The sequence below is a fragment of the Solanum verrucosum genome, unplaced genomic scaffold (genome assembly GCF_900185275.1).
Source record: "Solanum verrucosum unplaced genomic scaffold, falcon-dt-bn FXZP01000462.1, whole genome shotgun sequence".
In the NCBI taxonomy this organism is placed as follows: domain Eukaryota; kingdom Viridiplantae; phylum Streptophyta; class Magnoliopsida; order Solanales; family Solanaceae; genus Solanum; species Solanum verrucosum.
In genome coordinates, this window is record NW_026019987.1 from 58,677 (window position 1) to 81,653 (window position 22,977).

Consider the following 22,977-nt stretch of genomic DNA (forward strand, 5'->3'; position numbering starts at 1 on the left):
CTACATAATTTATCTATATGCATACTTTAGGGAGACATAAATTATAAATAAAGAAACTAAGAAGATGGGAAGAGACAACTAACTTCAATTTTAAAATTGAAAATTATTAGCAGCTAAATTTTTATCTTGTTGGGAGTGTACTATTTGAACAAATTATCAGAGATGTCCAATTTGACGTTTTTCTTTAATAAACTTTACGCGTTATAAATTTAAGGGAAAAAGGACAAATATAGCCCCGAACTTTGATAAATGGTACGTCTATACCCTCCGTTATACTTTTCGTCCGTCTCAACCCTTGCCGTCCAATAATCGGTGCACATTTGCCCCTCCCACTAACGGCACCCTCTTTGTGTACACGTGGCGAAAACCTAAGCCACTACCCGATTGACCAATTCTTTTAATCCAAATTTGAAGAACCCACCCCATAACCCAATAAATCACCCGATTTATGGGTAAAATACCCTAAAATCTAAAGAAAAGACTCAAATCCTAAATCATTTTCGTTCATCTCACAAACCCTAACCTAGTTCATCAGATTTTAGAGAGTTCATCGGTGCAATTGTTGCCTCAAATGCCGGCGATTTCTTAGAAACACACATCAGTGTATCATTTTGTCCAGCCTCGTCCTTAAATGCAGTCAAAGGGTTAGAGGATTCATAAGCTAAAGTTGGATGTCTGCTGCTGCTGCTTGTGGTGCCCAGATGTGAAAGTTGATGCCTGTTTTTGTTGCTTTTGTTAGTGAAGATGTTAATGAATTGGAGTCTTTTTCGGCAAATTTTACTAATTATTGAGTTTAATTTTCCTAATTATTGAGTGTAAATTTTACAAATTTTTGAGTTTAAAATCTAAAGAAAAGACCCAAATTTTAAATTTTAGAAGGTATATTTTACCCACAAATTGGGTGGGTTTATTGGGTTATGGGGCAGGTTCTTAGAATTTGGGTTAAAAAAGTTGGTCAACCGGGTAGTGGCTTAGGATTTCGCCACGTGTACACAAAGAGGGTGTCGTTAGTGGGAGGGGCAAATGTGCACCGATTATTGGACGGCAAGGATTGAGACGGACGAAAAGTATAACAGAGGGTATAGACGTACCATTTATCAAAGTTCGGGGGTATATTTGTCCTTTTTCCCTAAATTTAAATTAGTTAAAGACTACGCATAAACCGATGGTTTTTTTAAAATTAAATGGTATATATAACTTAAATTCTATTACTATGTTTAATCAATAACTTTGAGTATGCTTGTGTAAATGTTCAATTTCTAACCGTTTAAAGGGGGCCCTGGCGTAGCTGAAAAGGACGTTATTATGTGTCCAATAGATCCTTGTGATCTTGTCTTTCATTGAATCCATGCATGCAAAAGCATAGTGCACCAAATTACCTTTTTTTTATGAGCAAAATCCCAAACTAAGGGAGTTAATAAGTAATTTAAGCTTACAATATTAAAATTATGAAAAAGGGAGAAAAATACATTCTTAATTTTGCAATTCTTTTTGAGAAAAAATGATTAATTTAAGTTTATGTAAGTTCTGAAATATATCTCATTAAATTTAATCACTTCGACTTCAAGTAGACAAAAAGTTAACTCTGACATAATTACGCCTCAATTTCAACCAAGTCGTGCGGACAAAAAATTAGCCTAAATCCAGTGTCAAAATTTTCTAGTCAACAACAATATACTTCGTATAATTCCACAAATGAAATCTGAAAAAGGTAATTTGTACGCAGATCTTACCTCAATATTTACGAGGTAGAGAGGTTGCAAACCAAATACAACAGAAACCACTTGCCATGCTCATAACAAATAGAGAACCACAAGAAATTACATTTACATTTCACCTGAGTTATCAACAAATGCTAAAATTCACTTGTTCTATATTATACAACATATAAATATGTATAACATACCAAACTAACGAAAAGCATAAAGAATCACCTCATTGAAACCTAAATGACATATCCTATAATGTTACAACCAAAAAGTTGCAAGTCTATATGAGCAAGATAGGAAAGCCTGATATCCACCTGAAGTAGATGACCACTTCTGATCCTAAATAGACATGCACGACGTTTAATGTATATTGCTGTGCTCGTGGGGCTTGAGTGAACCTTTGAACAAAATGTGCCTGATGAAATGTCAAGATCGATGCTATTGCTCGTGGAAATCTGACCCTGTGATCATAACCAAGGTCCATCCTGAAACAAAATAATCTCCTTCTGCTTACAGTATCCTCCTTGATGGGTGGTTTTAGACTAGAAAGACCTGGTGTCCCATTTGTTTACCAATAACTTCTGAATAATGGTCGTTATAATTCAGACGCTCCCAGAAACTTGACAGGCCGAATTCTCCATGTTTGGGTGACTTAAGATAACATAGATACAACTCTTTGATGTTCTTCGAAAATGATTTCCTCATGTTAAGCACCTGCAAACATCAGATATTTATTTTGTACTTGGTTCCTTATCTTCACTCTCTCGGAAGAGGTAAAATACAACTTTTTCCACAGTAACTTGATTTATTTCCATATATGGCATTCCCCCAAAACAAAATAATCAAGATGCATGCAAGGTACGAGAACAGTTGCTGAAATTTGTACATACAATTTACTGTTTGAAAGAACTTGTATTAGATGTCCATTTAGAAGAAATGTAAATGATTGGGAATGAGAAAGAGTATGTGAAATCTATAAGTTTTTGGGAAGTTGTCAGGGTTACACATCTATACTTTGATAGAGCGGTAGTAGATCCACTATTTTAGAACAAATATGAATCATTGGAAATGCCAGAGTATGGTTGATTGGTTTTTGGAAAGTTCTCGACATTGCACATCTACTGATGGAAAGTAGGTTTGCTTAACTATTGATAATCTCCAAACAAGAGGGCTACATTTATGTAGCAGAAGTTACTTATGCAGCATCCACGCAGAAGCCATCAATCATCTTGTTTTTGCATTGTCCTATTACCGACAAGCTATGACAGCTATTTCTCAATTTCGCTGGAGTCAAATGGTCTATGCCTAGGAATACACGAGATCTTTTGCATTGTTGGTATAGGCAGGGGCTGGGCAAAGCCAGAAATTGCTGGTGGTACACGATTCCATCATGTATCTAGTGGGTGATTTGGAGAGCCAGGAACTCCAGAGGTTTAAAAGAGAAGCAAAAATCAGTCGAAGATTAAGTTAGACTGTAGCTTGTTATTTCACTTTTGGTCTCAAAAGGAATATGCAAAAGAGGCAGAAACTTTACTAGATTTCATTTTGTCCCTAAGATTAGCGAAGGGCTAATTGTTTTGGCTTTTTCCCCTCACTTGTATAGGATCTCCAGCACTACCTTTGTGTTGTTTATGAATACAACTATTACCTGAGAAATGTCTCCTTTCAGACAAGATCGAAAATCCACCGCAGATTGCAAGATACTTCGTATAATGCTGGCAATATGTTGAGTTTCCTCTGACAAGAAACATCTGCAAAGGTTTATATTGAAAATAATCATAAATACATCAGACAGAACAATTTTAATTATCACTGACAAAGCTGAAAAGTGAAGTTAGGGACTTGTGTCTAGAATAGGTCAAGGTCACGAGCAAACCATTCTTAACTCTTTAAGTCAATTCTATGACAAGTGGAAAACCTTCAATTAATGGGGAATTCACTTTAGCAGTATGAACTTAAAGCTGTTTTCTTTATTTTTATTTGTGTGTGTGCGCATGGGCGGGGGGAGGGGGGGGGGGTTATAGTTTCGCAACTACACAAATCTATACCAAATTTACTTTGACTAAATTAACTTTAGGAGGTCAAAACAGAAGCTTTGGGTCAGAAGGAGCCAGTCAATTTCATCAACAATCTGTCAGCTAGTCTTTATCTGGAGAATTACTTTTCTTTTCATCTTTACCCAACAAGTCAACAACATACCGTGTAGTCCCACAATATATTGTTGTTCACTCCATTTTAACTGGTTGCTCATTTAATTGGAACAATTGGACAAAAGAAAGGTTACAAGTATAAGCTAGATAATTGTAGTAGCCTACGTGTCCTGCTACTAGAAGAGTACAATAGGGTCTCTGAAGAAGATAAATGACAATATATCATAACAAAACCATTAGTGCTGTTCAGCTTCAGATGTGTTTTTTTCTTTTCTCCATTTATAATTTAGTTATAAGAAATAAAGATACAATAGCCAAAAGAATATTTGAGCTTCTTAAAAAGAAAACATGGAAAAATTAGAAATGTCTGACAACTTTTTCATACTAAAGTAGAAGAACACAAAATACCCTTGTCCATCCTTTTAGTCCTCATTAATCACAGAAGTGGAGAACTACAAACAGAGTTCAATGTCTCAACCAACAATGATCAAGTGAAATGTAAATACACTCTAAATATTCATCTTTCTGACTCACCCTCGCAAATATTATCTTCCGCTCTCTACACCCTCCCTCCCCCCTCATGCACAAATAGCCACCCGATATTCTCAAGGTCACTGCTAACCGTCATTTACACTGGTCACATCATCTTATACCCACCGGGACTCCTACTCAATCACACGTCATAATCACTTTTTTTCCATTAGCTTAAAACTGTGGCAAAATGACAAATCTATAGTGCAACAACTTGATGATTATATCCCAGAGTGTTGTGCTACAAAATTAAGCACCAAAATATCCCATATTTCAAAAGTATTTCCATACCCTGTTTGTGTACGTGAGAGAGAATAAGAAAAGTGACCACAAGTCGATCTTACAGGTGCAAGGAGTCGTTCAGATATGCCATATGTGCAGAATGAAGATCCATCATATCTTTGACCTGATGACCAAAGAATGTATCACAAGTGTGGAGTAACATCTTGAACAATGTCAAAATGACAGAAATCTCAGAATCGAATTAATAAGAGTTTTTTTGAATTATTTAGAATTACTATCAGCAGCAAGCACCTAATGCTTAAATAATGATACATTAAGGGCATAAAACCTGTTTGAGCCAGCGAGACATACTAGAAATATATCACCAAGAAAATAAAAGCAGAACTGTATTTCTCAGAAGAGGAAATATAGCTTGCATTGCTTAACAAATAAAATGAGAACAACTTGACACTTCTGTATGGTAAGTTCTGAATGAGTGGCCCAGTCATAGAAAAAGGGATGGAAGCACGTTCACAAGGATTGGTCAATATGCTCATTTAACTTCTAAATTAAGCTACCAGAAGATGAGATATATATATATATATATATATATATATATATATATATATATATGTTCATAAAGCTTTCGAACTTGCAAGCCTTCACAAATTCATGGATGCTAAATCTCAAAATTAATATTTATTATTGACCAACACCATGTTGAAGAGACCAACTCAACTGGCAAAGTCCTATAACCAAGACTACACTACCAGGTTTTTTTTTTTTTAAGAAAAAAATAAAGGGGTATGTGTGTGTGTTGGGGGGGGGGGGCGTTTATAACCAAAAAGACAACAGCAATTTTTTTTTTTGATTTTCAACAGCTAATTAGTTCATCCATATAGGTTCACATGTTGGGCATGCAAATCATAAGATATAAGAGCTTGAAACCATTCTAAAACAGAGCATACCATAGGGTACCGAAATTCAGTAGATCACAAGATTAAGACTGGTGAAAAGCTGATAATCAAACCAAACAGCAAATGAAGGGGAAAATCACTAAAACCTAGATACAAGGTGCTCCTAACCTTATCCTTAAGGGAATGCATGAACCTGCACCAGGACACATGAGATAGTTGTGATTGTACATATTGTTCCAACGTTGACACAAAATGATTAAGCTGGTGCCTGGAATAAAATTCAGAAACATGCAAGTAAAACAGCAGAAAGTAGCAAACTCTAATCACAAAAGAAATGACAAGACTCGGCACGTGTAGCATACATGATTAGAGCAGAAAATCATGGGATAAACATACATTGAGACATAAGAGTTCAGTGGCGGAGCCACCTTATCATTAGGGGGTTCATCCGAACCCCATTCAGTGGAAAATTATATTATTTTTACATGGTTAAAATAATTTTTTAGGTATATACAGTAGATGTCGAACCCCCTTAGGCTATTTCGTGTGTCTATTTCACCAGATTTTGAACCCCCTTTATTGAAAAATCTGGCTCCGCCACTGTAAGAGTTGAAGCATGCATGAGACAAGTGTCATAAGTCTAGGAGCTTTTATGCATGGTTTACACATGACATATTTACTTTCTAGTTTCTTCCAACGTCAAAACTATATTTTATATACAACTGTAACATTCTAACAGTCAATTGGGAGTTTCTCGATTTTATTATGCTAAAAATGGTTCTTGGTGCAAAGGGGAGGAAGTGGATCAGATTTTGCAGATTTTGCATCCCAGCAGTCAGGTACATAGTCCTCGTGATTGGTAAACCATGTGGTTTCTGTGGTAGTTCAAAAGGAGTGAGATAGGGAGACCCACTATCACTATGTTGTTCACTCTAGTAATGAAAGTGTTGATTAGGATGATGGATGTTGTGGTGGGAAGCTGCATGATGGGGTTTTCTGCCGCAGTAGGGGAGCAAGGTATTTTGAGGGTGTCACATATTTTATTCGTTGATGATACCTTAGTTTTTTTGTGATGCTTGAAAGGGCTTAGTTGGAGTACTTGAGACAAGTGTGAATGTGGTTTCTTTGGTAGTTCAAAAGGAGTGAGACAGGGAGACCCACTAACACCTATGTTGTTCACTCTAGTAATGAAAGCGTTGATTAGGATGATGGATGTTGTGGTGGGAAGCTACATGATGGGGTTTTCTGCCGCAGTAGGGGAGCAAGGTATTTTGAGGGTGTCACATCTTTTATTCGTTGATGATACCTTAGTTTTTTTTGTGATGCTGAAAGGGCTTAGTTGGAGTACTTGAGACAAGTGTGAATGTGGTTTATTTGGTAGTTCAAAAGGAGTGAGACAGGGAGACCCTCTATCACCTATGTTGTTCACTCTAGTAATGAAAGCGTTGATTAGGATGATGGATGTTGTGGTGGGAAGCTACATGATGGGGTTTTCTGCCACAGTAGTATTTTGAGGGTGTCACATCTTTTATTCGTTGATGATACCTTAGTTCTTTTTGTGATGCTGAAAGGGCTTAGTTGGAGTACTTGAGACAAGTGTGATGGTAAGACTAGACACTTCAATGGCATATTGGAGGAACAAAATGCTTCAATGGTATGTTGGAGGGACATGAATTCTTATTTCCTAATTTCCTTGTGGCTCAAAAATCTTTAATTTGCATTTAGCATGGAGTGTGATTGCGATCCAGCAAGTGATTAGGCACAAAGTACCTAGTTCTCAGTTGCGTTTCCAAACTAACCAAGAAATGAATGGTGTGCACTGACCATGCTTCTTAGGTTTCTATCAAAAGAAACTCTATAGTTACATCTAAAATATCTCAACTTGGAACAAGCTCAGGAAAAGCTAGCATCTTTCTACGTAAATAATAGTACACAACCTCTTAATAAATAAACATTTTCACACATCTGAGCACGTGCAAGAGAGAGAAACATCATGCAGAAAAACATGTCAGAAACAAAAGCATGAGCATAATGTCTTGTGGTTATTCCTCGAACAATGTCTTTTTCAAATACAGTTACCGGACATGCCTTGAGTCAGATGATATCGAGATAGCCAGATAGAAAGAAGATAACAATCATTAAAATGTGGAAGGACCTCATTTCAGTTAAGATGGACAATTGCTTTGGTTCTGCATTATCAAACACAGAATGTTGATTCTTCTTGTTCAATTGAGAAAGATCCTGTTCACAAGGACAACATATCAAAATTATTAGGTGACTTAAAGCATCATTTATGTACAATAATTTGGTTAAGACAACTTTTAAAATTGCATCTGTGATTTTTGTGTGCAGAGTAATCTCTTTTTTTTTTGGTTTTAGGAAGAAATGAATGTAAATATGCATCTTCAGTTTACTTGTTCACAAGGACAACATATCAAAATTATTAGGTGACTTAAAGCATCATTTATGTACAATAATTTGGTTAAGCCAACTTTTACAATTGCAGCTGTGATTTTTGTGTGCAGAGTAATCTCTTTTTTTGGTTTTGGGAAGAAATTAATGTAAATACGCATCTTCAGTTTACTTGTTACATAATATCAGCATGATAGAGAAGGGGTAAGATATAAGAGAAATACATTTCTTGAAATACATCTCCTCGGTTGAAAACCTTCATAATCAAATCCTTCAGAAACTAACTAAACTGAGATGGTGGCCACTAGAAGCAAACCGAACATGCAAAACGAAGGAAATAATTCCTGTTAAGTGGTATAACGAGACTGAACCACAATTTCCGACACTTAAAACTTACAAAGATAAATAAGCCCAGTTTCATTCCTTCATACAACATAGATTCAATCATTTATCTGTGGGCTCCATATATTAATGCCTTCACTAGGCATTTGACAAAAAAAAATGGGGATATCCCTGTCTCAACCTGTGTACGCTAATGACAAGAAACGAAATAGGAGTTTCCATGGTCACAAGTGATAATTTCAGCATTAGGGAACTGTTTCAGCCAGTCAAGCCCAAACAGGCCTGAACTTGTTTTAAGTTCAACAAACTAGGTATAGATAAGTTTCCAGATTATGTTAAATCATAAATATGTAGGGATAGGAATCCGTAAAGAAAAGAAAAAAAGAAGGATTAAGCAAAGACAATAGAAAGATACAATCTACGCATAACACATATATGCATGATGCAATACAAAAATATGGGACCAATATCAAATCAGTACCTTCAATGAACGCCATACATCACTTAAAGAGAAAACAGCAAGCTTGACTTGCATCAGAAAACTAAAGATATCCGAGTATATTCTCAATGCTCCAGGAGACAATATGATGTTGAGTGGCCAATCTACTCGGTAACCCAAACCCAAAAAATCAAAGGAGTAGATTCCTGCCAAGAGTAGTATAGTTCTAAAAACTGAACCAAAATGCTTATAGAGGACAATGCACCATGTATACAGATATTAAGAGAAACAGTGATGGAGAGAAAATAGAACGTGGCATGCAGATCATACCATAAAATGTTCCTGTAGCCGAAACTGAGATGTTTGTCATACTACTCCCTTTCACATAGACATACAAACGGTCCTTATAAGGGTCTCCTTCACAAGAAGATCTCTGAACTGACAACTCAAGAATGCCCTGAATTTCTGATATTCTCTTTTCAGCCTCTAAGGTGTACCATTTCTGGTTTGAAGATATACCACAAATCAAGAAAAAGAAGGAAACAATAACAAACTATGAAGTGGTCGAAGAACATACATGATGCTGGAGAGAGCTGACAAACAGATGTGCCCAATCTGCTAATTCCATAAAATGGTACCTCCTTAGTGCTAGCAAATGTTCTTGCAAACTAAAACCTTCTTCAAGTAATTTTATAGTCAATTTGCTCAAATATTTGTATCTAGAAATGTCAAGGAAAAATGAGAGGCCACCATGAATGCCTTTGTCTGTATACTCCCCAACAGGTAAAGGTTACTTAAAGAACATTGTGAGGATGGTGGTTATTAACAAATAAAATCTTGAGCAAAACAATCGTTTCTTTTCTAAAAATACTCTTCACAAAATTAGAGAAAGAGATGAAAATACAACTTTCACAGGTATAAACCAGCTGAAAACAATATCAAAGTTGAGGAGTCGAAGGAGAAAACTAAGAGAACTAAACAGATGACAGATGTCAAAGCGAGAAGACAATGATCACTATTACAAACTTGGAGAAGGAAATTGGTTCTATAGAACTACATCCTGCTATGGAACATTAGCCCTGCAACTCAAATACTTCACTGACCTGGAACTAACTGATTATTCATGAAAACCCATCATCTGAGAGTGCGTAAATCAAAAAGGTCTAAAAACGTTTCCAACTTCAAAATTCTAGATACTCAGGCTTTATCAAGTATATGTCAACTATATAGATGAACGTTGCTCATTGAATAAAATTTTAGCACTACAGGTCACAGGAATATGAATTTGTACCTATTTCATTAATTGGTCACTTCTTAATGTAACCTAGGTTGATTTTAATATAATATGCTAAGTAGTCAGAAAAACGTAAATGGAATTCTTTTCTCATCAGGAATGAGAGTAACATTGGAAGCCCACATTACTAGAGCATAAACAAATAAGGAATATAAAGGACAGTTAATTTCAAGTGTTGATAAGCTCTATTTCATGCATCTAGAGTACATAAGGATACTGAAGCAAAATCTCTTCCAACAGGCACTTTTTGATAATATGATCCAGTGGCATCTCAAGAACTGTCACCAAACTAGTCTTTGGATATCTGGCAGTTGTACTGGAAATCTTGCTAGAATTAGCAAGCAGTCTCTCCCAACCACTCCCACCAGCAGCATTTTCCAATGATGAGACTTTGTCATAGTGGACCTTTGAACTTACAGGGGAACAAGTATGAGACGGCTCTGCCTTGTTCTCCAAGTTCTCATCGGAGTAATCTTTTAAGTTATGTTGACGACTAGTAAGAATGGCAGAAGTAGCTGCTGTACTAGTCAAAACAGAATCCCCAGCTCCTAACTGATCTCTAGAACTGGCAGAAAACTTTTCTATATACACCTGGCAAGGATCCTTTATAGATGTGAAATCAAAAAAAGGATAAGGTTCTCTAGAATCTCTTGAGCACATTTGTTCAGACTCCCTCTTTAGGTTAAGAGAATTTTTAGTCAAAATTGGGTTCATGCTGAAAAAGTTGGAGTGATGCTTCAGCTGCCATGATGGCAAACTTGTTGAACTTAAAAAGTTACAAGCTCTATTTGGATGCTGATCCTTTTCATAAGCATCAGGCAGTGAAGGATCTTGAGGTAGAAATGAAACACCAGAGTCTAAATTCAACTGGACACCAATGCTACAACTACTTATTTCCGGCTCAATCTCAACTGCACGCAACCATGTAGTCTTAGAGCTCCTCCCATCATTATTCAGAAGATTTCCTGGAAAGCAATCAGGCAGCCAGGATGTACTTTGGCAACTGTTAGTAATCTGGTTATCAAGTGTCTGCAACATACTTTTTTCCTCACTTCTATAGGGCAGAGAGCTATCACATGCAGCTCTTTCACTGTTACTAACATCCATGGAAAAACATGATATTTCCATTCTTTTCCATGTTTCATATGAAACATATTCTGCAGGGCATGAAGTCTCACCTTGTGGAAACTTCTGCTTCTGTAGAAGACCATCATCAGTAAAACTTAAAGCAGATAAATAATCTGGTTCCAACTCCACATCATTGCCCGGGGCGTTTCTCGACAGATCAAAATCGCTTTGCTCCTCTATATTATCTTCCCATGAACATTCAGATGATTCCAGGAGATCTTCAGTAAAAGAAAAATCATTGTCTGTGCTAACTTCAGCTTCCATGGTGTTGTGAGGCCTAAAAATTCAGATAGGATACTTTTTAGAAACAGGAAAGGACTTGTACAAAAAAACAGAAATGTTCAGATGAGCTTCAACAATGAGTGGAAAGAAAAGACTCAGGTATGCAGCTCTAGGAACTAAACAAAAGAGTTCAATGAAATCACTTAATGTAAAAAGGATCCACTCAAAATACTAAGGCAATTTATAAACCCCTAACAGATGCCCCTAATAAACCTGATGTAGACTTACGTGACTCAACACCCTCCTGCACGTGCAACCTGATTTTAGGATTAACACTTGGACTTTGATGCGGACTTATGAGTCTTAGAATGAGCTTTCTAAATGTTGTCTCAATACCATGTGAAACAATCTGAACATACAACGGAATGGAGTGGCCCAAATCTTTACAGACCTCTTTGGACCAATATGGGACTGAATATAACTCAACACCTTGTTGGACTGGGTAAACCTTTTCATCTAAGAGTTCAAACCGTCAAAAAGGGATATTTATACTTTTTATCTTGGTCCTTCAACACATACCCTCGGGTGCAGTGGAGATTCTTTTTCATTGACCGAGCAAGTGGAAGCTTATTTTATGAAGAGTGTGGTGAGACTCAGCTTACTTGAATACCATATTGAATTGGTAAACAGACTCACCTAAAAGTTTAAATTGTTGAAGAGTAGATACTTTATTTATTTACTTATTCTTTTCAAAATTTCATACTTCAGATCATGCAATTTTTCCTCTATATTCAAAGCACAGGAGCTATAGAGAAAGAACTTTATCATCTAAAAAAAAGAGCTATAGAGAAAGAATGGTAGGATATATAGTAGATAAGCAACTATCAGAAAATTAGATTGTAGACAGTCTTGGATGGAGGCACAAATGAGAAAGCACATGAGGACATGCAATGAAGAATGTAAACTGGCACACTTACAAAGTTTTCTCTCCAGTATCAGTTGAACATGTTTCCAAGTTGTCACTAGTTGAAAACTCTACAGGAGAGTTCAAATTCCTGGCATGGTTTGCATATCTAGGTTGCATGCCTTGCCGAGATATCTGGGAAATAGAAAACTTATGTAACACATGAAAAGGTAAAAGGGGGAATTAAAGATTAACCTTGTTTTAACTCTAAGGGGTTGTTTGGTGTGAGGGATAAGAATAAATAGTCTTGGAATAAAAAAATAATCCTGGGATAAAATTTTATTGTCTTGTTTGGTTGCCATGTTTGGGATAACTTATCCCACCATTTATACCATAGTGATGGGATAAGTTATCCCACATACATGGTGGGATATGTTATCCTAGGATAACTAATCCTTATCCTAGGATAATTAATTCTGGGATAACTTGTTCCCAACCAAACGACCCCTAAATGCAATAGACGGTGAGAAACTAGCATTACTGTGAATAAAGTTGTTCTAATTGTCCAGATTGCTTGATGCTTCATAAAAATATCAAAGGATTTTGTCAACAAGGGATATGTATCAAACTCATAGGTACTCCACAAATGCAGAAATGGCACCTCTAACAGTTAACTTCAGGAATGTGTAAACAAAAACTAATACATTTGGTGGTAAGAAACCATGTCTTATATGTAGTACTGTCCATTATCTAGCGTATTCTTTGTTTTAAATATCTCATTTCTTCTCCTGTCTTTGTATTTTAATATCATCTAAATTCATTTCTCACCTATTAGTGCATTAGAAATACATGAGGGAGAAGGAGATGTAACACTTCTGCTAAGGGTTTGTCAAAGACCTTTTTACTGGATCTCTGGTGTTCACTTCTTTCCATCCATCGAAGCAGGACTTTGAAATCATCTACAGCGAAAATAAATGATATAGAACAATGGATGGTCTAAATCAAAAGCAAAAAAGGTAGAGAGGAAAAGAAACCATGCAGAAAAGGGGGGATAAAAAAGGAGACAAGAAAAAGGGATCAAAATTTGTTTGGGGTTTGATCTAAAGAAAAAAGGAAACATATGGTAGTCGACCATTGACTGTAATGTACATATATGTGCAATTCTTTTAAGTTTAGAATGTCAAGGTCTGTTTTTGGCCTCACAGATTTCGCCAACGAAGGCTTTTCCCCTCTATTTCTGCCCAATAAGAACTCGAGTTTTTGTCCATTTTCTTACTTTCCCTTGCTCTCCCCAAAAACTTTCCTCCAAACACACTTTTAAGAAAAAAAAATGCATCCACTCCTAATCCTAGAATAAACATATCATTTTAGAGAAGGGTTTACAAAAAAAGGCAGAATTTTGTTTTAACTTCAATCATATTTTGTTGTTGGGAGATCATACAATAATTTTTTTTTATAACCATGGTATCCGGGCCAGCTTGAACACTCCTCGACTAATTCCACGAGATACTTGTCACCTCCCACTAGCAACAAATATTATGTAACTCAGTCCACCAAGGCTAGCACAGATGGGAAGAAATCACCTGGTGTTCTTGTCTCTACTAGGATTTGAACCAGAGACTTTATGGTTTTCAACCCACTTCATTGACCACTAGGTCACACCCTTGGGTGCATACAATACAATGATGCGAAATCAAGAAGTCAAGAGCTTAGTAACATCAAAAAGAGTGCTGCTTGACATGAAGTGAAAATTCTGTACATAAACTGCAGATGACGTTGAGTCCAATATCTCATTTTTATCCTGACCTATCTCTTTCTTATCTTCAACCAAGTCGAATGAATCTAGACTTGGAACTCATGAAGCTATGAACAAACAAAATCTGGCAAATTAATACCAAGCTATCACTGGGCATTCTGCTTCATTAATAAAAGATCACAATCTGAACTTTTGAAACAAAATACTCCACATCCTGTCAGGCCTCCATGTCCACATTTTCCAAGGCAGCAGACAGATTTAGAAAGAACCAAATAAGTTGAACCATGCTAGAGTATCAAACAAGTGTTTCAAAACCATCACCATTTGGGGTGGAGAAGAGAAAAACTTGATATATCTTAGAAGAGATTTATCACTTTTCATCGGTAATTTTACAACAATTATGTCCAAGTCCCAAACAAGTTGAGATTGGTTGCCTATATGACTCCTCACTGACCAAGTTTCTCCATTTAAACTCACCTCAAATCATCATCATACAAAACAACAACAACAACAACAACAACAACAACAATAACAATAATAATAAATAATAATAAACTTTAAAGTACTCTTAGAAAAAGTAATAGGTCCAAAATCAATGTCCTAACAAGATAAAACCTATTCCCAACTACTAGATATCACATATATGGATCTTGTTTTCCAATGTGTCTAGTGCAGTTGTTGTGAGTCAAAAGAACTCTTCCTTGAAACTATACTAGTGCAGTATTTTCAGGAGGCAAAAGAACTCTTCCTTGAAACTTTTCCCCGATAGTTGGGTATTACTAAAAGTAAAGAAGCTATGCAGACTATGCTTGACGACCCCACAACAAATTAAGTACTAGATTATTTAATCTTAATGGCCAAAAGAAGTAAAAGTCTGCGTTCCCACACTGGATACTTTTCATTAGAAAATCTTAAATAGGATAAACAATCACAGAAAGATCAGACTTTCTTAAAAGACAAACAGCACAAGCAATTAGCATTTATATAACATAGCTTAGTTATCCTGGAAAATTATTTCATGGAACCGACAGCTGAAAAACAGGAACACAAGAAACTTATTTCATGGTTCTACAGCTGTAGCTACAGGATGACTGCAAGAAATTTATAAGCAAGAAGAATTTGTAACTGTGGCCTCTGAAATGAAATTACCTCCCGAAATCTGAATTCTGACTTGGTGAAAACGTTGTCAATTTTCTCCAGCATCCTTTGGTAATAACTGTTTCTTGAATCTACCATCGTCTCAATAGCTCCTTTCTCAAATAACAAGGAAGATCTGAAGCTTGGGAATTCACTTGAAAATCCATGGATTCCAGGAAGGAATTCTTCGTGAATACCATTAAATGGTCCAAAAGTATTACAGAACTCAAGTAACTTCATTATTATTTGAAGCTGTTGACCTGCTCGGAAAAGGGGAAGCAAACAATCCTCCAGAAACGAAGGCAAAACTCCCTCTCGCACCTGAGATATTGAGTAGCAGATGATAAAAACAGACTCCCAAGTAGTCACAATAAGCGTATCATCATTAGAAAGAAATTGTAACTCTAAATGACAGATGGCATTACCCTAACACTTGATAATGGGAAGTCATTAGAGATTCCAATGTTACCCGGCTCATGATCAGGTTGCTCTTTCACATTTTCCACGATGAACTCGTTAAAAGAATCAGTAATGCTACCTTCAAAAATCCATGATCTAATAAATCCACAGTAGGGTTCCCATGAACGTAGAAACAAGAACTTCAGGAGAGCGCAATGGGCCGGATTAGCCACCTAGCAACAAAAAGTCAAGAAGCACTACCAATAATAAGCAAAAGAGACACCTTATTAATCTCTTACACCAAAAATCTAACATCCATAAAATCCAACACCTTGTTGCACCAAAAATGGAACTCTTTTTCCACAATGGTGAACGAAGTAACACTTAGGATTATATATATTATTGTAATAACAAAAATCAGTGACTATATCATTCAGACTAAATCAAAAGTTGCAGTATAATACCTAAAGTTACATAAGTTCCATTCAGAGTGCCAAAATTTTCTTTCCTACTTACAAACATCTCTTAGCAGAATCAAATTATCAATTTTGGATATTTCGGTAGCATTTCCAGGTGGCAACATGAATGTGAAAACAGGTTCACTTTCACTCTAGCATCAGTTAAGTGTATGGGCATGTCTCCTTCCCCAAGTATTACTTCATTGCTTTTTGGTACATGCTTACTCATAACTAGCTGCCTTCCTCCTCACATATAGAAAGAAAAGAAATATGCATCATGTAATCTATGAAGCATTTACATCAAGGTGATAATCAAATACCTCGCGTGACTCGCTACCGTGCACAATCTAAATCTTCATAGAACAGCAAAGAACCAGATCAAAAACATACAGTTGATGAATGCTAACCTTTAGTTGTGTGTACAAGAAAGTGAGCAGAGCACCACTTCTGGGGAATTTATTAAACTCTAAGAATGCTTTGGCACTTATTTCTTCAAGAGATAATTCAGAGTATCTAAGAGCTAGATCACTCATATTGCAGATATTACCAAGCACATCCATCTGAGTTCTTAGTCCTGCAGAGTGCAGATAAGCCTCTAGCAATGTGATTTCACCATGCCCAACACTAGTAAAACAGCCTCCACCCTTAGCCTTCACGCGACGCCTCAAGTTGACAGAAGCATATAGTGTATTGAGGGAGGAGGTATACCCATCTAAAATTTTTGCCACAGAAACTGCAAAGGCCTGATTAACAAGTGTATGATTGCTCATTCGGCATCCCACACCATCACCGTCATCATACTTTTGAGCTTCATCCTCATTTCTAGCTAGACTTAAACATGTAAAATGATTGACAAATTTGTGAAGAAGGAAAATGAGGCAACCAAAATGCCCAATGGATTTAAGTAAATTTCCCAAAGCAAGGGTGCTTGAAGTCCGTGTCCACAAATTTGGGATATGATGGAAGGATCTATCAGCTGAGTCAAAACAAAACAATGCAGAGAGCTTTTGAATAGATATCAGAGCTGATTCTACACCTTGCAGAGCATCCAATGCCAGCCTCACCAAGCTAGACTCCTAAAAGGGTGAATGAAAAATAATAGGTAAAGGGTCTTTTCGTTTTCTGGAGTTACGAAGTAGCAAAATAGCATTTAGTTCATTCATTATAAAATGGTAACATCACAAGAGATAAAGATAATGCAACTCTCTTTCTTGTCCCAAAAAAAAGAAGTTCAAAGAAAACAATAAAAAGGTCAAAAGAACATGACCAAACAAAACCTGTCCCAGCAACACACAGGTACAAAGCAGTTTCATAGGTTGTACATTATGCACTCAAACTGGTAAATTGGCACTCCCATTTTCTTGTTTCATTAACAACATAAAAGGTGAATTACAGTAGAACCAGCAAAATATTTGAAAGTCACACTTAACCATTTAACTTTAAACTGTTGCAATTAAAACATCTATCAATTACAGCCATTGCAGCTTCAGAACTTCGGAAAATCCAAACTATAAGAGGAAACAAAATTCACCTTTCCGTTAAGTGCCATACTGCACCAGATTTCCCAACCTCCCCTTAATTTTAGCCTTCAAATTAATTGATATAACAATAAACATTGCAAATTATAATCTTGCAACTGGATGTGAATCCTCATTTCTCAATTAACCTTGCAAATTAAGTCCGTGCAATTTGAAACAAGTGTTTTTAATAGGTAAAAAATGTTCAGCAAACAAGTAACTAAAGCCGCAAAAAGGTGTGTACATATGCCACAGACCTAGGACATATAAGGAAAGCGAGCACCCTAAACAGAAAAAGTAGCACAAAACTAGGCTGTAAAAGTATTCTTTTAAGGAACTCTTATTGAATCAAATTTCACATTTTTGAATTGCTTGATTTTTTTAAAATTTGGAACAGTCAATGGTACTGAGAAATATAGAGCGCGCGCGGGGGGGGGGGAGTCACCTCACCCACCCTTATTAGTAGTATGCAACCTTTCTTGAATTCCTTCCATTTGACACATACATATACTTAAATTTTATCACAATGTTTTGAATTTTCTTTTAAATGTATGCAGTTCTTCCTCTTCAATATATCATGATCTATTCGAAGAGGTCTACCAAAATCTAGTCTATATATTAAAAGGCAAAAGAGAAGTATAGACAACGCTCCTCTTAACATGGAGCAGCAATTTGGTACTAAATGACAGCCAAGCTTTTTCTAAAATTTCAATTTGGCACCACAAGATGCAATCATATCAGCATTAATGCACCACATCCCACCATAACTACAAAGTTAAACGTGATTGAGTGAGGTAGTATTAGGACAGGCAATCCTTAAGAAGTACTCATGTTACATTCCTCTTATGTTCCAGAAGAATGGTATAAAACATGAAGATGCAAGACATAGAATTAAAATAAGATGGTTAAAATGGTGGAGTGCTATGGCAGTGTTAAATACTAAGAGGATACCTACCAAAGTGAAAAACATGCTTTATAGGATTAATGTTGTACATTGATGCTTGAATTTCTCATTGGAATTGACAGAAAAAGACACAAACTTTTAGGACAAAAAATCAAAATAGTCCATACAGAAACAGCAAGAAGCACAGAATTCAATTGAAAATTGAGCAAATTGAGCAAAAAAGGAAAATCTAAAATAAGATTGCCCAAAAAGAAGCTATAGCAATACATAAGTATAAAACAACACCCCACCAGCTGTACAAGACTAAATTAATTATGTACATTGCATTGATGGAAAAAGAATAATTTTTTTGGATGAAAAATCAAAAGGGTCCTCACAGAAACAGCAAAGAAGCACACAATTCAATTGTAAATCAAGTAAAAATAGAAAATCTCAATGAACATTGTCCAAAAAATGCTATATCAATACACAAGTATAATAAAACTCGCATTTAACCTAGTACATTGCCGATATGCAAATATCATGAATACAACAAAAGGAAAGAGTCGAAAGCTGAAAAGGGTCCTTATAGAAACAGCAAAGAAGCACTTAATTCAACCGAAACTCAAGGACAAATGGAAATTTTCAAAGCACACTTGCCAAAAAAAAAAAAACTAAAGCAATACATAAGTATAAAACAACCCACCAGCTATACAATTCGCAATTAATCTACTACATTTCCAATATGGCAAAATCATCGGAAACAAAGAAACGAAAACTAAAAAGGGTCCTCACAGAAACAGCCGAAGTTGAATATTGAACATGGGAAAACCGATTAGTATCCAAAGAAGAAGAAAAGCCACTTTCTGAAGGAATTGATTCCCATTGTGTAGGTTGCACATACGGATCTTCCAACTTCAACTTCTCAAACAATGAAACCAAATTGGTATCCACTGCCATTGAAATTAAAAACTAAAATTCAAATCAATTTTGCGTCAGATTTCACTAGGGTTTTGTGGATAATGGGGTTTGGGGATTTTTGAACAATTTGAACTTTGTGGGTGTTTGATTCTTGATTTTACTACTACGCATTTTGTGATGAACAAAATCAAGAAAATATGAAGGGCAAAGAGAAAAGGAATGGAAAAAAGAGGGGTAGAAAGAAACAAACAAACAAAAGAAAAATTGGTATTTTTGTATATTTTCCCTCCAATTTTGAATAGTCGGGTGCACGATGCATCTCGTGTTTATGAATTTTTAGTAATAAACACACTATGTAGATTGTAGTGTAGCTATATCCTAACATAATAATTAGTGATTGATTTCACGACTTATACTTGTGGGTTTATAAATTAGATAGAGATAACTTTGTTATTTCTCCAATCATATATAAAAGAGAACACTAGGATCGCCTACGTGGCGCCACCACAAACCAGGATTCCCTTTTAATTTATTTATTTTCAAAACTAGTCTTCCCCTTTCATGAAAAATTGTGACTTTTATGAAATATTGCGACTTTAATGAAGAGTTATGACTTTAATGAAGAGTTGCGACTTTTATGAAAAGTTGTCACTTTTATGAAAAATTGTAACTTTAATGAAGAATTGTGATTTTTATGAAAAATCGTGACTTTTATGAAATGTTGTGACCTTTCTAAAGGATTGCAACTTTTTCAAATAGTTTTCGATAAGACAAAATAAACATTTGTTCACACAACCTTTTGTTGTCTATAAATAGAGGAATTTCCACTCATTTTAAAACAACAAAAATTCTGAACATTTTCTTCTTCTTCTTCTTCTGCACAATTAAATATTCGTGTACTTTACTCATGTTGAGTGACTCATTGACACCATTGCTTATTGTTACAAATCCTGATATATATTTTTATAGTCATTAATTTATGATTATGTTATTAAGAATAAATGATAAGTCATTAATTTATGCTTATGAGTTCTGTTATTAAGGATAAATGATAAGTTGTTATAATTTTCATTTTATTTTACATTATTAATGTGTGTTACTACGTAATCTTGTATGTAAGATAATATAGTATTTTAGTTTTAATGATTGATAGATTTTAAGTATTATTTTATAAATTCTTGCGTGGAGCGTGGGTAAATTTACTAGTCATATATATATAAGGATCGAAATAGTCGATTTTTAAATAAGTAAATGAGATCATTCAGTGTTTATAAAGAGGTCGACATCAAATATTATTATTTTCTTTTGTGTGAATAATGTCATTTTTTCTTATAATAGTATATCTTCGATAAAAAAAGTTTAAGAGAATATTAAGAATCTAGTTTGAATGAAAAATTAAAATGTCACTTCATATTATTTTCTTGAATGTCACTAACGATATAAATATCACCAATGAATATAATGTGATGGGTGAATTTACACACTTACTCGAATTTTTCATTCGAATTTAAAAATGTAGAAACTGTTGAATTCTTTATTCCTTGCGTAAGGGGAAGATGAATTAATTAGATCAACATATTTTCTTAGAACTCCAGTAAGTATTGATAATTAACTTGAAAATCTATGTAATATTCGAAATTTATTCTATGTTTCAGTAAAATAAATTTTATCATAATGATATTCTTTTAAGATTACGATCTATTGTTTGTCATAAATACAATTAATTTATAACAAGTGTTATGATTTATCTTATTTTTGGGAGATGCATGATTTTAATAATAAAATATTATTGTATCGATTATCTAAGTGATATAAACTATCATATGAGTGTAGTGAGTGATTTTATATGTAAATGATATAAATAAAATGACTTTAATATTACAAAATTAAAAAATAATAGTGTGTGAAATAACAAAAATATAATTATTTTTTCGGTTATAAAACAAAGAAAGTATTTTTCTTTCGTAATTTTATTAATATAAATAACCTCCTGAATGATCCAACTCTGATAATAAGGTGTTAATTGAGTCATTATTTGAGAAAACAACACATTTTATTAGAGTATATTTTTCGAATTAATGGTAAATAATTTGATATAACACGTAAATTTACAACAATAATATAAATATTTATTACATTATTATTAATGAATATAACTTCATTTCATACGAAAATAAAGAAAGCATTTTTTATTATAGCCAAAGGGAAATAGGTTTAGGAAAATAAATAATAATTCCCATTTCTAGGTGAATTCAAATTAATCGGATTTTCAAATTGAATATTACGCGTCGGATATGAAATCGAATAAGAAGTTACAATTATCACTAAAAAGTAAATACTTCAAATAGGACTTCTCGATGCAAATTAAAATTAATCAAGACAAAAATAAATATGAACTTCTCAAAGCGAATCCACATTAATCAAACATCAGAACAAATATCTGACACCAAATACATAATATAAGAAAAAGTCCAAACTACAACTAAAAAGTAAAAATATTAAGTCATACTTCTCGATATTAGTCAAAATTAATCAATCTTAAAGTAACTACAATTTCTTTATGTAATTTTAAATTGATCAAATTTAATATAGATGTCAAATATGAAAAATAAAATACATAAGTCTAAATTATCATTAAAAAGTAAATCACCGACTCGATCTAATTATATGCCAAAGTGGGAAATCATTAAGCAACTGTTCTTTTTCATTACTTTAATTATTTAAACCTCATTAGCTGGCTAATTTAGAATCAAGGGGATCAACTTTACAACATTTTATATAATTTTATGAAAAAAGAAAACGAATAAATATAATTATGTATATTTTTTCTTAAAAGAATTAGAAAAATAATGAAAGTTCACATTGAAAATTATTCTAAAATTTTCACATATCAAAGAATATATTCCTGCAATTTCTTGATGAAAGAAATACTAACTTCCTATACGTAGACAAAGGTTGTCCCTAACTAAAGCTTTCCCAAAAATAAATAATAAATAAATAGGAAATTAAAATGTTTCAAAATTAAATTTAAGGAATAATAGCACTTTCGATTTCAAGTTATTGTAATACATGACTAAACACATTTACTTATACTATATGACTTTCAGCACATAATATATTTCGTGTATTTGACTATCCTCAATGAGGAATGAAGGGGGAAAACATCATTGAAAAAAATTGATAATCAATAGCTCTCGTTTTTGGTTAAATACATTTTAATATTTAATTAATTGATACGAACACTTATTGTCTAAAAGACTATAAGTAAACTTGACAAATTTAATGGTTTATTAAGTGTTAAAAACACACGTCTATTTAAAATATGTTTATCTAAATACTACAAGGACCAAACAAGAATTTAGTAGTATTTAAGGGACCAAAAGTGCAATTATTATTAAAAAAATAACAAATAATTATGACATGTGGTTAATTTCAAGTCTCTTTTTAAATTAATTTCTCAAATATTTGGTTACCTATTCAAGAAGAAAACTCTAAGCTAACCAAAAGCAAGAAATCTATAGACAAAAGAAAGGCATGAAAATAAGTTAAGAAATATCTAAATTGAAAGAAAACAGCTTTAAGCATCTCAAAAAAAGTTTCTTAACAAAATTCTTATATATATAATAACACAATTGG

At 34.3% G+C, this 22,977-nt stretch overlaps 1 protein-coding gene across 1 annotated transcript; it reads right to left on the reverse strand.

Annotated features, from left to right (window-relative positions):
- Nucleotides 1–1,773: 1,773 nt before the first annotated feature.
- On the reverse strand, nt 1,774–19,508 carry LOC125818481 (uncharacterized). Its single transcript, XM_049497970.1, has 14 exons — nt 19,216–19,508; nt 16,428–17,096; nt 15,589–15,795; nt 15,176–15,484; nt 12,344–12,465; nt 10,234–11,421; nt 9,300–9,441; nt 9,053–9,224; nt 8,765–8,928; nt 7,685–7,770; nt 5,698–5,797; nt 4,735–4,796; nt 3,358–3,460; nt 1,774–2,423 (listed from the first exon to the last, which is right to left on the reverse strand). The coding sequence occupies exons 1-14, from the start codon at nt 19,378–19,380 to the stop codon at nt 2,247–2,249; spliced, it is 3,666 nt and encodes a 1,221-aa protein (XP_049353927.1). The 5' UTR covers nt 19,381–19,508; the 3' UTR covers nt 1,774–2,246.
- Nucleotides 19,509–22,977: the final 3,469 nt, after the last annotated feature.